Source organism: Acanthaster planci, linkage group LG14, assembly GCF_054643075.1.
Source record: "Acanthaster planci isolate LZ-2023a linkage group LG14, COTS_SCS, whole genome shotgun sequence".
NCBI lineage: Eukaryota > Metazoa > Echinodermata > Asteroidea > Valvatida > Acanthasteridae > Acanthaster > Acanthaster planci.
Genome location: NC_141790.1, coordinates 9,917,499 through 9,933,058, shown reverse-complemented (window position 1 = coordinate 9,933,058; position 15,560 = coordinate 9,917,499). Strand labels below are relative to the sequence as shown.

Here is a 15,560-nt window from a genome sequence, read left to right as displayed (position 1 = left end):
GTTATCGACAAGAGCCTTTGGTATTAGCCTGGAACCAAAATCGCGGAATATGCTGATAAGTTACTCTCGTGATCCAAGTGTTGACATTTTCCTGAGAAAGCCTCGTAAATAGATAGCTGTGGGTACAGGTGGATTGCGTGGAGAGTTGGGGATCATTATTTTGTATAATTCTGGGATATCTCGTTTAAATTAAAGTGCAATTTTCAGCCATTGTGTGCACGTAGATTTCATACTGATCAGCTCATTGAAGTTCAAGCGCTGCACATCCGTCGCGTGGATAAACAATTGGTCGCGCACCCAAACAACAGAAAAACAAGGTCTGGTAAATGAAACATGAATTCCGGTGGTTTTAAGTTCGCACGTTTTTCTTCACGAGTTTGTGCGAATGGATTACCTTTGAAAATTCAATCAGTGAAAAACAGGATGCCAGCCTTAACCTGCAAAGGAAGTCAGTGACTAAGAGCGTTCCTTCGCCCCGCACAGTTTTTGTAACATTTCAACAGCAGGGGTTTCCCCGATGAGAAATTCACCAATTCACCAATTTCTTCGTTTCCCCTGAAACGAAGAGAAAGTTGTCCAGACTGCTTGTCAGGCAAATTCATTTTGAATTTGGAGAATCGCTCACCTGGGGATCCAAGTTCGCCACTACTCAAAGAAATCACCGAGCCTATTCAACAGGCAGGTCTTCAACTTGAATGGCACATATTTACAGACACTGCGTGGTTTATTATTGTCATGTACATGGCAATTCGACACCCAAATTGCCACACTAAAACTCAGTGTAAAATGAGAAGTCCAATGTCTGACTTCGTCTGAAGCACCATTCGGCGCTTTTATTACAGCCCCGTTCACGTAATGTCGAGTAAAAGTGTGTCTAGACTACAGATTCAACCTGTTTCGTCTACCATAAATGAACCTGTCGTTACACACTTTTAACAAGACCACGAGGTCTGCCTAAGTGAGATCTCAAAATGAATGCCACTTTGCCATTTTGTTTCCATCTGGTCAGTTCTTTGTGCTCTGGACAGAAACGAACGGATCGTTTTAAACCTGTGGTTTTTTTTAGGCATGTATCGTTTGCGACAGTTGATGAATTACACCCCTACTTGTAGGCCTGCTCTGTACGCCAAAGAGCCACAGGTATGCTGTTCTAAAGGTTAATTAATTGTCTAAGAGCGACATTTGCCACTTAACAGCATTCTGACGTTTATCTAAGGGAGCAGAGATCACGCATTGAAGATCCAACTAAATGATCTATACTGGGGCTTACAAAATATTTGGATTAAAGGAAGAGCAACATGCTGATTGGATTTCGGAATGTTGCCAAGAAGCTTGTAGTTTTGTACTGTGTTTACAGTCATTTAGCTTTCCGTTTTTGGTGAGTGATTTAAATTCATCGGAATTCTTCTCCTGACCAGCAAATTTATTAGGCTATACGCAGTGCTACTGTCTTGTCAAAATTTAATAATTATCAAGAGAATGGCTATAGCACGGCAATAGTGGGGCATATGCGCTAATAGCCGAGCTCAAAAGTGTCGCAGTGTCGTTTACTGTCGTGCAAGTGCCATTCAGAGCACCGATAGCGTGGCATACCCTGGTCGAGCTGCAGAGGTTACCGTGCCGGATGCAATTTGGCGAGCGCTATGCGCCGTACTATTGCCATGCCGAACTCAGCCTTCCTCTGAACAAAAAACTTAAAATGGTCTTTGCCGCAGACGCTGATGCCACCAGCCCAATCCAAGTCACCCAGGGGAATCGCCTCGTCGGCCAGTCTGGCCAAGGGGTCTCGCTCCGCCGGGCCTGGTAAGGGGAGCGCGCAACGGTCGGGCTCGGCGCCGGCCTCAAAGAGCGTCAGCCCGGGGAGCTTGGGCTTCAAGCCGTCCGGCGTGGCCAAGGGCTCGGCCGCCGCTACCATGATGTCCTCGCAGGGCAATGTGAAGTCCGGCTCAGTGTTGGCCGACTTGCAGAGCAGCGGAGCCGGAGGTAGAACACCCAGCAAGGGCTCCACCGCCGTCTGCAACACGCGACCGAGCAGAGGCGGCACTTCGCAGACCATAGAGTGTACAAAGCAGTGAGGGAGCGCAGTCTAGCATTATCGTGCATGAAAATACAGGTTCTATGTTTAATTAATTGATTAATCTGGTGAAACAATAACTGCGCATGCCGCTTCTAGTTTAATTTGGATTTTCATGAATGACCCGATGGTTAGGAAAGTTTCGGTGGAGGCACAGGGGGGGGGAACCTCTTCTGATCTGACACCAAAAATAAAGGAAGAAATCAGTTTTGAAAAATGAAATATAAGTTATATTGATAATAAAGATGGTATCCTTCGAAGGTTAATATTGGTACGTGGTGAGCGTTAAAGAGAACGTAACGCGTTACTTTTGTGCCCGTCTGTCTGCAACGATCGGATATAAGTAAGAAAATCTGAGGGGCCAAATCCTCCATCCCCCGCTCGGGAAAAATCTTGGATTCTTGCCCCTGACCTCTTCGCCCACAATCACTGTGCGATCCCAATATCACCACTGCAATTACTTCCAGTTTTTAGTAAGTAGATTTTCTTGACTAATTCCCACGTAATCTATCTTTAGAAATTAGTCCGCGCAACGCTTTTTTTATTTGGTATTAAGTCCAACAATATCCTAAGATCTTTGCAGTACACTCGACTCTGTCGGATACTACTAAATAAGCCCAGACTCGAACTTCAGCAGGCATAACACATTAAAAACACAGCTTTGAAACACTGAGTTTATTGTGTCAGACGCTGTCAGTGGTGTAACTCTTTTAGGATCTGGAGAGCATGTGTTTGTGTAGTGTATGTCCTACTGACGGTTGGGACATGTGTCCCCCCCCCGCAGTGTATGTCTTGGGGGCAGATCGGACATGTGTCTCCCTCTGTGTATGTCTTGGGGGCACGTGGGACATATGTCCCCCACAGTGTGCGTCCTGGTCTACTAATGTGCTCCTTTTGGAAATCTTAAAAGTAAACAAATATGCAAGTCGTGTTTTTAAGTTTTTTGGCGCCTCTTTTGTTTATGCATAGTAATTGGATATTTATTTGTCACTCTGGTGCATTTAACGAGCCGGGGAAGTCTGAAGTTTAGCACAAGATTGGAAGTAAGTTACAAAAGGGAAAAATATCTCATAAGTCAATGTGGTATTGGAATATTTTATCATTATATTTGAATAACAAAGAGTTTTATGCGATAAGAACGAATCATACGAGACCCTGGTTTTTTATTTAAATCCCCTCACGTCCGATATTTTACACTCAGCAGTATATTGAAGACAACTGTATATCACATACTTCTCAACCCATCATCGACTCAGGAAAGCACATAATTATGGATTCACCAACGGTCCAAAGGCGTTTGATGCACATGAACAGATGAGTCATCACCGATGCCGAGTATTTCTCACGGCGGGCCTGTCCCTTCATGAGAAATAATTCAATAATAAATTAGAAAATCGTTCGCTTCCGTACCCGCACGCTTGTGCTAAACCTGAAAGGAGTCCTCCACGGTGTCGGCCAGTATCGTCTTCTCTCTGGCCCCTGGCATGTGATCAGTAGTTTTTAAGCCTGTCCGAATATCTTGAACTCATAATTGGAGAATAGTTAATCAACAACAGTGCACTTAATTAAATAGGTCTACTAAATTTCATTGGTAAATACGGGAAGCTAGCATTTGGTGTGGATCAAGGGGCCTGTTTGTTCCACACAGATCTGGATCTCGATAAGGGATCCCAACGCTGGTTCACACCATCCACTACGCGGGTCTTGGTGTCCGTAAACCAGCGACGTATCGCCGATCCAGAACCGTGTGAAACAAACACGGCCTAGGAGACAAGGATTTCATTTTTTGCTCAACAACCTCCACCATGTTAACGGGCCGAAAGAGTCTTTAATTTCCAATTGCGTGTTCCATTTTGTTTTTGCACTGGGTAATTCCATCCAAAGAGTTAGAGCATATTCTTGTGGTCCTGTCGTCATATCGACTTTTCACTTACGGACAATTCCGATGTAGACTCCTGCTCGATCGATCGCGGGCGTTCTTTTCGTTATCTGGGAAATTTAGAGGCTGATGAAACGTCCTATTACTCATACCCTGGGATTTTTCGTGTTGTTGAAATGCGTCGTTGCACAATCTTCACCTGACTTTGAAATTTCCAGCTGCTCTGCAGATATATATATATATGTATATATATGTATACAGTATATATATTACGGGCCACCCGTGCCATCTGCCTTTAATTCGAAAAGGTTTTAGCTCAGCGAAGAGCATCCGACATTCTTTTCAGAACGTTGCACACTGCCGTCTAGGTAACATCAACTCAGCCTTTTTAACTCACCACCCATCTCGGCAGTTCCGGTAAGAATAATTTCTCGACATGTTATTCCTCGTTACCATGCAAAGCGAACGACTGTCAATCGGTGGGCACGGGCGACTTGTTCAAGCGCTTAATTGACCTCATGACGGAGGCCCCAGGTTCAGTGGCTTTCGGCGATCGCAGTTTCCCTGGTTATGATGACACATTTCCTCTTTGAAGGAACACAGCCATTAAGTCATTTAGTTGCACATTCATTATGTATTCCCTGTTGAGTCTACGGAACTTACCCAGAGTGATTTCAGGTGTAGTATAAATGAATGAGAATGCCGGGGACTTGCAAAAAGAGAGAACAGAGTCGCATCGCAATGAACGAACCAGTGGTGTATCGGATGGGAGGGGGCTTCCCCCCTGAATTGTTTTTCACTCTTGTCCGTTTGTACCAGAATACTTCATGTGTGAGTATAGGAAAAAGGTAATCGGTATTACTTTTTATCAAACTGTAGCACCAAAAACCCCGAGAAAGCAACACCACGAAATAAAAGCAAAGATATGGGGACCGCGAGTAAGGCTTTTGATATTTTTTTCTATCATGTGGAATAAGGTTAAAGCAGCATTCCATTTTTGAATTTGCCCCCCTCCCCGACGCCAAAGCTGGATTCGCAACCGGAACGAACAGTCAAAGATGAAGGACGTAATTGTTCAGTCTAAGAAGTGTAACGCATCTTTGTTTCCTCGCTTGTACCTGTCCGTAGTACTTGTAAAAGTTGCGTTGTCTGGCTGCTTTATTGAAGGTGGCTAAGATGTCGTCAAAGAACGTTGGCCTGGGAGGTTTGGGGTTCACATCATCTGGCGTGGCCAAGGGCTCGCCCGCAGCCTCCATGATGTCCTCACACGGCAACGTGAAGTCCGGCTCAGCAGTGGCCGCCATGCAGAGCTGTGGGGCCAAGGGCGGCCCGTCCTCGGTGTCTTGTACCACTCGCCCAGGCGGGGGAGGCGCCAGCCAGTCAATCAAGTGCTCCAAGAAGTAAGCCAGATGGGGTCAGGGCTGTCGAAGGAGCAGGCTTGCAGTAACAAGGGAAATTTGGAATGGCGAGCATGACCTGGAAAAACCCGGCCGCCAGGGGCTGTTGTGATGTATTCAAACCTGTTATTCAAAACTTTTACTTTTCTTGTGATGTTCAGCGCAAATTAGTAAAACAAAATCTTGGAATAGTTTATGGGTGTAGACAGCTTTAATTAATGCGCCCTGCTTGTGAACTATAAAAGTACTTAAACAGTTTACCTCTTCTTATTCTGATTAATTGTACAATAAGAAACCGTTTTGCCATTTTCAAAACAAAAAAAATAAATAAAGAAAATTACGGCCCCACTTCCTGTAGGATATATATATTTTATGATATAATTTGAAAAGGTCTGCAAAATTACACACCTATGATGGATTAAAAAAAAGTGATGATCAAATTGGACAGAAGCGAAACATTTCACCCATTAAGTAAGCAAATGATGTCACATTTTAAAATTTAGCTACCCTTGTAATTAAAAAGATTACGAGGTTAAAATTTTTCTTAAAGCAACAATGGTGATTGGTTGATCAGTTACACAGATTATTTTTGGTGGCATCATATAAATACGTCCTTCAGTATGATTATACACGATGGTGGCTTAAAGAGGACAAAATGAAGTTGATAAATCATTTTGGTGATATTAAAGGGCATTTGGGGGATCTTTCCTGATTAAATTCTGTTAAATTTGCAATATGTGGTTGCCAGTCGTCACAAAATAAATACGTTGTGAATACTTTACCACATGTTCATTTTACAACGTGCTACAATAGCATTGTTCTTCTCCACGTTACAAACCTTTCTGAGTAAAACAGTTGTTTGACCCCGGGACCAGGTGGGTGTTATTCAACATCAAGTTCAGAAGTTCACATGTTCCAATTTCACCTGTGATGTCCCCATTCCCAACTACGAGCACACTTGAAGATAATGTCATGCAGAAAACGATGGACATGTTGTTGCCATTGTTTATAAATTTTTTGCACGCAGTGAGTAGGGATTTCAGAGTCCTATTGTTGAGCGAAACTGGCAACAGTCGTTCCCCCGTGTCGTTGTGCAGTTTAATTGGTCCCGTTACAAAAAAAAAGTAACGGTGTCAGCTGTAAGTTGTAGCAAAGCGCGGCACAGTTGCAGTTCTCTCACGCACGGTCCATGGAGCTCAGAGCGCCCCCAAATAACGTCCTCTGGTGTCACTGACATGACACGGGCTGTTGTTAGCAACCGGGCCGAAATTTCGTACGCACTAAAAATGGTATTTGGAATTCCCCACACGGAAGTACCTACGCGCGTTGCGAAATCATAATAGTTGTTTACCTTTTCGTCGCTGGTTAGTGGTTATAAAAACCGGAAGCAGGGCCAGACTTCAACAAGGTGAATTCTCTCTTGGTTAAAAGAGACCACACAATTTGAACCCACCGATGTTTACGTTTTACACGTCAGAGAGTGAAGGAGTCAGGACAGATCATCATGGCTAGCCAAGGTAAGAATGTACATGTTCATGCGTCGTCATAATGGGATACATGTATTGTGCATGACATGATTGCTAGTGAGATGTGTAGAATTGTGTACGTGTGGCAGAGGTAGAAATTTGTAATTTTTTTGTTAGCGTCTTTTCAAAGGAGTATAATACCCTCTATAAAAAATAGAGTTTTTGTTTAGAGATCCCACGGATTTTTCTGTTAGTGTATATCCCCCAAGGAGCTATATGAGGTGACATCGGCAATAGCATTAGTCTATACCTGCGTCACAGAATGGCCACTGTGTCATTCCACCACCAGATAAATTCAAAGATTATGTTTGATAAACAGAGTTTCCCCTTTTCCATGTTTTTTAAGTGGAGTCTGCTGCTGAACGCTTTTATTTATAATTGTGGAAGTTATTTGTAGCATTGCTGGGGACAGCAATGATTTAAGATGGAGTGCGTGTGGCAAAACTAGAAATTTATTATGGTTTTTGTTGGCGTCTTTTCATAGGACCCTCTAAAATACAGTTTTTGTTTAGAATTCCCCTGGCTTTTCTCTTATATGTATCCCCCTTCTTTTTTAGTTTGGCCCTTGCTTCTGCCCGTATAACTTGACCCCATGCTCTGGCCACATTTAGCTTTGAAGAGCAGACCATCAGAGACACTGTCACTGTTCACTGTTCCTCTTAACTGGAGTGTGCGTTTCTGCTTGAGTCAGGTTTCTGTCTGCTTCTATGAGTCAGTGATTGAAAGCCAAACTCTCTTTATTAGGTCCATTTTACATACTGTGTTGGGTTTTGGTTTTTTATTTTTTGGGGGTATTTTAGTCCTTTCAAAGTTTTTTTTAGTCCTTTTGGTTTTGGCATTTTTTCCAGTACTTTTTCATTAATAAATAATTTTTTGGTCTTTTTTTTTGGAAGTCAAATATTGGTGTCAGAGTCCTTATTAATTCAGTTTCCCGCGACTTTCCCCTCGAAGATCCCTTGGTTTAGTTAGGGTTTTTCTTGTTTTGCGAGTTCACCAGTGTGACATTTTCCCCGTTATATACGCTTGATTTTACACAGACCATTATTGGACATGTTCTCTGGGACCCAGCGTGTTGTAGACCAGTGAATAAATTTCCAGAGACGGCACGATTAACTTTAGCTCACTTCACTCAACAAAAATAAGATGCGTGTCTATTCGTGAAATTGAAAATCCACGTTTTCCTACTTTTGGCCCTTTTGCATTTTTCCATACGGAAGGGGCAGACGTAACCTGTCGCATTGTAACAAGGATGCATGCACTCTTCGTGAAAAAGAAAATCTTGCTTGACGTACTTTTTGGCCTTTCAAGTCAGTACGATTTGGACGTGTACGAGGAACATTAAGATTGGTGTCTTTTCTTAAAAACGCAAAATGCACCTATGGAGATTTTGGACCTAATTAAAAAACTTGAATGCAATCCAAATCGAAAAAATGCTGCTTTTGACATGTGGGGCTGTTCGTGAAAAAGGTGACGACTTGTCACCACAAAATGGACAGTTGTAAATGTACAGATTCAATACAGTTTATCCCCAGAGATCCTAAGAAGTTTCGAAACATGCAGGGATGCACAAAATTTGTGACGGGGCGGATTCCCATTTTCACCAAATAAATAAAAAGGGAGAGAGAATTAAAAGAGGGGGGTTAGGATGCCTAGAAACACTACAGAGCGCCTAGAATCCCCAAATGCCCCGGATCCCACGTTGTAAGGGGTCTGCACCACACACTTTTACAATTGCTGCTTTCGTTCACACCCTGGAAAATCCGGACCTGCCTCTGTAGAGGAAATCTCATGCGATTGCAGGGGCCTTAGTTCAAACATGTTGGGTTATAGCCTATAAAGAGTTCCAAATGTCAGAAATAGAATCGATACACCTTTGTACGTGAAATGAATGACCTCACTTTAGTCGGTAGTTGACAGATTAGGAACAATGCAAATGGCTCATTTAAAATACATCTTAAGCTGCTAAGTAGGTGGTGTGCACGTAGTCCTATATAATGCACGTACGTTGAGCCACTATAAAATTGTTTATTTAAGTCAATGTCATCGTACATTGCGCAGCTGTTATGAACATAATATGATGTATTTCTGTTACTGCATGGCGGCGTAAATGCAGGTGACATTTTTGAGAATTACCTGATGGAAAAATTTTCTGTTATCCAAATTACGGCAAAAATGCTGCTTTGTGTTTTTCCAAAAGATGCGAGTGCTATCAGCGACGAGTCCCTCTCGAAAATAGCATCTGGCCTGGGAAACACCTACTCTGAATTGGCTGAGCAGCTGGGTTTTAACCAGGATGAGTGGGAGAGCATTTGCCTCGCGTATTCAGACCGGGGACCGAAGGAACAAGCCCAGTGCATGTTGACAGCGTGGAGGGACAGGTTTCGGCATGGAAGCGAGAGCATCGACGGCCTGGGGGAGAAAGACTACCTGATTTGGGCGCTCAGGAAGGTTGAGCGGTATGACCTCCTGGGTAACATCGGTAAGCAATTTTGTATTGGTATTAGGTTTTTTACATACAGCAAAATAATCCCCTAGCAAGGGAAATTGTTTCGTACCAAACATCTAACTGCCCATATAGTTGACAGCGAGATTCCACCACCAGAAGAGGCGACGTGGGAAAACTTTTCATTTCACCCTGGTAGCAAAACTTTATGGACTCATCTTTCAAAAATATCTCCGTGGATGTAACTCTTAAAAGCTTATTCTTTTGATTTGACAAGGAGGTGAGATTCAGTGGAGAATTTAGTGGCTTTTATCCGAAATCGTTTTTCTTTATCGTTTAGTTTAACCCCGTTGCAGTAGTTCTTGGTTGATTCACTCGGGGCATTTGAGACCCCCCCAGCTGAGTGTTATTTTGATCCTGCAGAATTTACGACAGGGTTGATTGTAAAAGAACTCCCACTGTTTTCATCCAAGTTTGAAACACTATGAATGCATTAGCAGTAGTCCTTTTTCAAGATGTTAACCTCCGCCATTTCTAGATATGTTGATCTGTGTTTGCGGTCGAAAGAGATTTCAATGAATTTGAATGTTACATTCAATAATTGTTAAACCGGTCTTCACCCTGTGAATAGGTGTGGAGGTTCTTGACAATACTTTGCTGGAAAATTTGGCAAGTGCCCTGCTGGTCGATTCTTGGCCAACACTGGCTTCACATCTACAACTGGACGTTAACCTGCCCGTGATGATCTCGGAGCAGTTTGATGAAGTCCGTGACCAGGCACGACGCATGCTGCAGCTGTGGAGGGAAGGCTATCCTGGACACGACATGATTTGCTGCCTGGCCAAGGCACTGAAGAAGATGGGACGGTATGACCTGTTGGAAAGAATAGGTTAGCAAATGCATTCATCTTGCTTTTGCTAGCTTGACAACTTTCTGAAAATGCTATTTTGCGGATTTCATCTTTAGAGGAAGTCAACTAAAGGTTGTAATACCGATGTGATATGCAACTCGTATAGGGACGCCATCTTTTGCAATTTAATGGGTACAATGAGCCCGTCCGGTTAGGGAAAAGGCCATTTGAGGTCAAGCACGTGCTCAAGTCGCAGTATAGCTGCTCTGATAGGGCAGACGCGTACGCAGGCGCAAACTGCTGTTCTTGAAGGTCCTTTGGATGCACTTCATTTTGGGCATGCGCTGTTGGAATACCGAACCAGCTCAGTCAAGGAGAACGAGCGGGTACAGTCAGACTGTTTGAAAAAGTTTGAAGCATCGGTTGTGAAATGTAAATACTGATGACCCATTTTGTCAACACCAGTTTGTGGTAAAATCTTGAAAAAAAAAGCAAGCTGGCGTCAAGTTCTAAGACTGTAAACTCACTTCTGTATCTAGGGATGGAAGTTTTAGACGACGATTCTCTGAAGCAGTTGGCAGATGCCCTTGGACACGCTTGGCCTAATATTGCAGACCACATGGGTTTTGATGATGCAGACTGTCAGTCCATCATTGTTGCGTGTCCCAACGAGGTTGATGAGCAGGCCTTGCAGATGCTGACGTCACTGAGGGAGAGATACGGAGGCCTCGTCAAAGTGGACGATCTAAAGATGGCTCTGAGGAAAATTGGACGGTACGACCTGCTAAAGTTGCTAGGTAAGAACCGCGAGATTTTTGGGAATGATTCTTCTTTAGAGAATCTTAGAGGAGAGGGATGGTGCCCATTTAAGGCAAATTGGAACGGAACATTGGGGGGGGTGTTGGTGGCATTGAAGTTAATTGTGCTTGTAACATGCCATAACGTTGCATGACCTTTGACCTGCAGGGGAGGAAACTGTAGAGACAATTACCATCCGCAAATTGGCAAAGGGTCTCGGTGAATTCTGGAAGAAGTTGGCGCTGTATCTCATGATGGACGATGTCCAGTGTGAAACCATTCTGGAGGATTTCCTGGAGCCCTGCCAGCAGGCGGAGGAGATGCTAGTCCGTTGGCGGGAAAACTTCACTGGTAAAAACCAGGTCGAGTACTTGGGCCGAGCCTTGGTCATGATGAACCGCTACGATCTTGCAGAAGAACTAGGTAACCTACCGTTTTGATCCTGCGGAGTCAAATTAAGCAAGTCCCAGTACAATAATGAAAATCTATTTGTGTGCCTTGTGGATGTGGATAAATCTATCTCAAAGATTCCCACAGTTGTGATCAAGTCACCAGAAGTAAGTTCTGAGCAAGTCACAAGTTATCCAGTCTTGTACATATCACAATCTGTAATAATATTACTTCTTTTTGAACTTACATGAGTGACGAGATTGCAGCTATCAAACTCAATCGCAGAACTTCACAACTCACAGAAAAAAGAACTTTTACGAAATACCCAGTGAACAAAATCTCAAGAATAACTTCTGAAGAAAGTTCCTTTTCATTGTAATACTATACTTGCAGCTGGGTCGCAGTGCCTTCCAAAGTGCAATTGCGGCAACACAGATCCTTTCAAGATGCGACGATACATAAGCAAAGACTACGAAGACATGACTCGGCCTATCGGCCTGTGCTGCGCCTCCTGCGGCCAAGAGTGGCTAGCCGAACGGTTCCTGTTCCCTCCGGACGTAGACAACACCCGCCCGTCGGTGAAAGTGGACAAGGTGGTCCTGAAGGAACAGAAACCGGTTGCTGTGGAGAAAAATCCGGTCTTTCAAGTCAGGGATTGCCGCACCAAGATAGAATATATCGATCGTCTCCGTGACTACTTGAAGGTAGGAGACCACATCACTTGGCGCCGCCCTTACGGCATTTGGCACCACGCGATAGTGTTAGGTTTTACTGATGAGATTCGAAAAGTAATCGTCATTCACTGGAGTAAACCAAACTGCAGCGTTACCGCGCAGATCGTAGAAGAGGAACTTGACTTACTCAAGCAGTGGGGGGACCTGTATTGTATCGATTACTCTGAAGAGGTAACCCAGGTGAACACGCCAGAGTTGGTTCTTGCTCGGGCTAGATCTCGATTGGGGGAAATTGGGTACAGTCTGCTTGGGGATAACTGCGAGGCATTTGCGTCCTATTGTAAGACCGGCGTTGCAGAGAGCTGCCAGCTTGTCTGGCTGTTTTGCATGTACACAGAAATTATCGAGAAGGCGCTGACTGAATTGGAAGACGGCGTTTGGAAGGTTGGCTATCAGTACGTCCGGAAAGAGTTGCTCTCAGAAGCAGGAAAGAAAACCCTTGGTGCGGTGGCTGGAGCCGAGTTTTTGGAGAGACTTGGCCAAGCAACTGATGTCGTAGGTGTGGGTCTGGTGTTTCTCTTCGAAGGTAAAGCTTGTATCTGGGACCTCGAAAAGATTTATGAAAAGCTGAAGTCAGGTGCCATTTCAAGGAACGATTTTATCGAAACAGCTTCACGGCGCGTAGGCGAAGCAGTTATTGGTGCTGGGTTAGGTTCGGTGATGGGCATAGCTGGGCAAGCTGCAGGGGGTGCTTTGGGTTCCTTTATTCTTCCTGGAATAGGCGGGGCTGTTGGGGCTTTCCTTGGAAGCGTAGTTGGAGGAACCCTAGGCATCATTTTGGGCAAACCTGTGGGTTCTGTCGTTGGACCCCACATTGGCCGTGCCTTCACTTCTTTGATGGGAACAGACGACAGGTCAGTGGAGAGTATTGAAGACCTCCAACCAGGAGACCAGATTGTTCTCTATGGGAACCTGCTTCACCCTAGACACCACGCCATAGTGGTTGATCGGTACCCAGGGCTGGGGAAGGTCCAGGTGGTTCACAACACGTATCAACAAGGCGTGGTTGAAGAGCAAGTAGATTTCCCAGAGCGTGTGTACAGGCTGGTCTACGACGAGCAGAAGTGCTACCCGCCAGAGGAGGTCATCAAGAGGGCCCGATCAAAGATCGGAAACAAGGAGTACAGATACTCTCTGGTCTGGAACAACTGCAAACACTTCGCTCAGTGGTGCAAAGTGAAGTAGCCAACCATATCAGACCCGTCTTATCTATATGCAGGCATTAATTTTGCTGGACACAGTTACCAAGAGGTTTTGATCTGAGAAATGGCCTTTTTGTATCGTCATTTTTTGAGAGGCTTTGGGAAGCGATATTATTATCGAAATGGTGTTTGACTGGTAAGATCTACGTCAGTTAAATCGAAAGTAGTTACATAGCAGGCTGATCCCAAGGCAAGTTTTTATTTGAAATTGAATTCTATGCCTGATGTAATTGCATGCCCTTCTTTATCACAGTGTCACATTAAGTCCACACTTGCTGACGAGCTCCCTGCTGCATATGGTACTTAGCAGATGGTATTTCATCAAATGTGGGCAATCAATTCTCAATCTTACAATCTTACAGATTGAACGGAACTTTGCACTGCAGTGGTGAGTAGGGAACACGTAATCTTATTGGTAAATTCTGTTGATGAAGAGAGCTTTATCTGTTGGTATAGGCATACAATCCTATAAGCTCAATGGTGTGAATTTTTTTAATAGTCAATTTCCCTCGCATTTACTAGCATTCTGTCGTTTTCATTGTAATCATATTTTTATATCGTCTGCTATCATTGACCGAGTTTGGCGATCGATAACTTAAATTTGGTTAACTGTATTTCCACTTTAATTGAACTTGCACTAGTTGATTATGATTGGAGTGGTCTGAAGTCAGTTGTTTTGGAAAAGCCAGCTTAGGCATCGCTTTTTTATTATTCACATGCAACTATATTTACTTGTGCTCTAGTTCTCCAGCACAGCCTGGGATGTGTCATTGTTACAAGCCAGAGAAATATTTCGAGGTGGAAAGCATGTATGTATGTGTAAATGTTTCTAAACTTTTGGCCAAAAAAGAGAAAATAGATATGACTTATATAAGTTGATTTTATGTACCTTTAGTTATCTGTAAGAGTTTTGATAAACTGATTTAAGGCTATTGGAGAAACGGAGGTATGAATTTTAAAAGGGCTCATTTCGCTCCATTTTGATTACATACATGACATCTTGTCACAGTTCACAATTACATGTTTGTCCAGCTTATTGTAATGAGCCGGAAAGTTACTTGGAAAAGAGGAACAAAATAATGTTTCAGGATTTTTTGAAAAAAAGAAAGATTTTTGACTCGTTAATTTTACATACAGTTATCTGTAATACGTTTGATGAACTGATTTAAAGCAAATGGATCAACTAAGCTACAAATTTAGAAAGAGGGCTTGTTTTGCTTTTTTGTTTTTATTTTCGTGACATCTAGTCAGTTTGAGGTCTACCCTTTCTCACACTCACTACAAAACGTAAAATTCTTTGTCAGGCATTTTGCTATTTCAATAGCAACATCACGCCTATAGTATCAGTTCGTACAATTCATTTCATCAACACATTATAACTTCCAGAGGCCAGACTTGGGTCAAATTGTAACAGGGCACCCAAGGTGGAACACAGTTGTGACGGAGGTACTGAATGGAGACTGACTGTGGCTGCAAACTTAGGCTCTTTTCAAAGGTGGCGTATATTTTGACATTTCAAAATGAGGAACGAAATACACGGGCCAAAGGCGTCATTCTGCTCAGCTAAACAAACCCTCTCACCGTAGTTATACGCGCTACTGGTAACCTTGAATATCTGTTGGAAGTACATGTAGTCTGTTATGTGTATAAATAATGGAAGCCCTGTGACTAACAATAGTTTAGTTTCTGTTTTGTATGCACAAAGATAATATATGGCAGAATATGTTTTTTTGTTTTTCCACTTGCTTAAATTCGTAGACATGTAAGTGATCAATGGTCAGAATTATGAACCACCAAGATCGACCTGTTCATGGCAGGTTCAGTGACCATGGCTTATTATAAATGCGTTCAGACTCTGTCTTTCGAAAGGATCCATGATTGTATTGCATTATGAATGGAATAATCTGGCGTGAAGTTTTGGAAGCCCAGTGGAGGGGCGGATCCACAGGAGTTTTTTGTCGGGACAAGACTTACAACATGCTGTTGTTGATAGTGGACCTCTCTTGGTTTTGTCCTTGCCCGTACATGTAAAAAGAGCCTTCTTTAGGCTGGTGGGGGTCTTCAAGCTTTCAAATGATGTTTAGCCCCTAACCCCCCCCCAACCCCCCCCCCAAAAAAAAAAACAAACAAAAACAAAAAACAAACAAACAAATAAAATTGGTATGAGCAGGGCCGGGGAAAGTTTGACCCCCACCCCCTCTACATCCGCGCCGGCAACGTGTGTGGTTTCACTCCAAGAATGACGTCTCCTCACATTACTCTTATCC

The 15,560-nt window shown here is 43.4% G+C and overlaps 3 protein-coding genes across 3 annotated transcripts; all 3 read left to right on the top strand.

Annotated features, from left to right (window-relative positions):
* The first annotated feature begins 93 nt into the window (after positions 1–93).
* Positions 94–2,747, top strand: LOC110980999 (uncharacterized). The gene is made up of 2 exons (XM_022238118.2): positions 94–1,140; positions 1,716–2,747. Exons 1-2 carry the CDS (start codon positions 976–978, stop codon positions 2,073–2,075), a joined length of 525 nt encoding a protein of 174 aa, XP_022093810.2. The 5' UTR covers positions 94–975; the 3' UTR covers positions 2,076–2,747.
* A 1,465-nt stretch (positions 2,748–4,212) lies between these two features.
* On the top strand, positions 4,213–6,131 carry LOC110980986 (uncharacterized). The gene is made up of 2 exons (XM_087145716.1): positions 4,213–4,370; positions 5,121–6,131. The coding sequence occupies exon 2, from the start codon at positions 5,130–5,132 to the stop codon at positions 5,355–5,357; it is 228 nt and encodes a 75-aa protein (XP_087001842.1). The 5' UTR covers positions 4,213–4,370; positions 5,121–5,129; the 3' UTR covers positions 5,358–6,131.
* A 138-nt stretch (positions 6,132–6,269) lies between these two features.
* Positions 6,270–15,399, top strand: LOC110980974 (uncharacterized). Its single transcript, XM_022238081.2, has 6 exons — positions 6,270–6,867; positions 9,074–9,355; positions 9,951–10,208; positions 10,709–10,966; positions 11,136–11,390; positions 11,751–15,399. The coding sequence occupies exons 1-6, from the start codon at positions 6,855–6,857 to the stop codon at positions 13,274–13,276; spliced, it is 2,592 nt and encodes an 863-aa protein (XP_022093773.2). The 5' UTR covers positions 6,270–6,854; the 3' UTR covers positions 13,277–15,399.
* Positions 15,400–15,560: the final 161 nt, after the last annotated feature.